This window comes from Microtus ochrogaster, unplaced genomic scaffold (genome assembly GCF_000317375.1).
Source record: "Microtus ochrogaster isolate Prairie Vole_2 unplaced genomic scaffold, MicOch1.0 UNK16, whole genome shotgun sequence".
NCBI lineage: Eukaryota > Metazoa > Chordata > Mammalia > Rodentia > Cricetidae > Microtus > Microtus ochrogaster.
The window spans coordinates 6,072,306-6,072,897 of NW_004949114.1; the positions used below are offsets into that span (position 1 = coordinate 6,072,306).

The 592-nt window shown below is 60.3% G+C and overlaps 1 protein-coding gene across 1 annotated transcript in view; it reads left to right on the top strand.

Moving 5' to 3' along the window:
• Positions 1–592, top strand: part of Tchh (trichohyalin) — a 7,293-nt gene that overhangs the window by 4,510 nt on the left and 2,191 nt on the right. The window contains exon 3 of the mRNA XM_026789230.1: positions 7–583. Within this exon, the coding sequence (XP_026645031.1) occupies positions 7–583 (577 nt within the window). The remainder of the gene's footprint in view (positions 1–6; positions 584–592) is intronic.

The following is a 592-nucleotide window of genomic DNA, read 5'->3' on the forward strand; positions in this document are numbered from 1 at the left end:
GGGAAGAAGAGCGCCTGCAGGAGCTCGAGGAAGAGCAGCTGAGGCGCCAGGAACGTGACAGGAAACTCCGCCGGGAAGAAGAGCGCCTGCAGGAACTGGAGGAAGAGCAGCTGAGACGCCAGGAGCGAGACAGGAAACTCCGCCGGGATCAAGAGCGCCTGCAGGAGCTCGAGGAAGAGCAGTTGCAGGACAGGAAGTTCCCCCGGGAACAAGAGCTCAGGCGTGACAGAAAACTCCGGAGAGAAGAAGAGCTCCGCCAGGAACTGGAGGAAGAGCAGCTGCGAGACCGAAAGTTGAGGGTGGAGGAGCAGCTTCGCAGGGAGCGCGAGGCAGAGCGGCAGCGTGTGCAGGAACGTGACAGAAACTTCCGCCGGGAACAAGAATTCCGCCAGGAACTAGAGGATGAGCAGCCTAGGGATAGAAAGTTCCGCCGGGAACAAGAGCTCAGACGCGACAGAAAACTCCATGAGGAAGAAGAGCGCCTGCAGGAACTGGAAGAAGAGCAGCTGAGGCGACAGGAGCGTGACAGGAAACTCCGCCGGGAAGAAGAGCGCCTGCAGGAGCTCGAGGAAGAGCAGCTGAGGCGACAGGA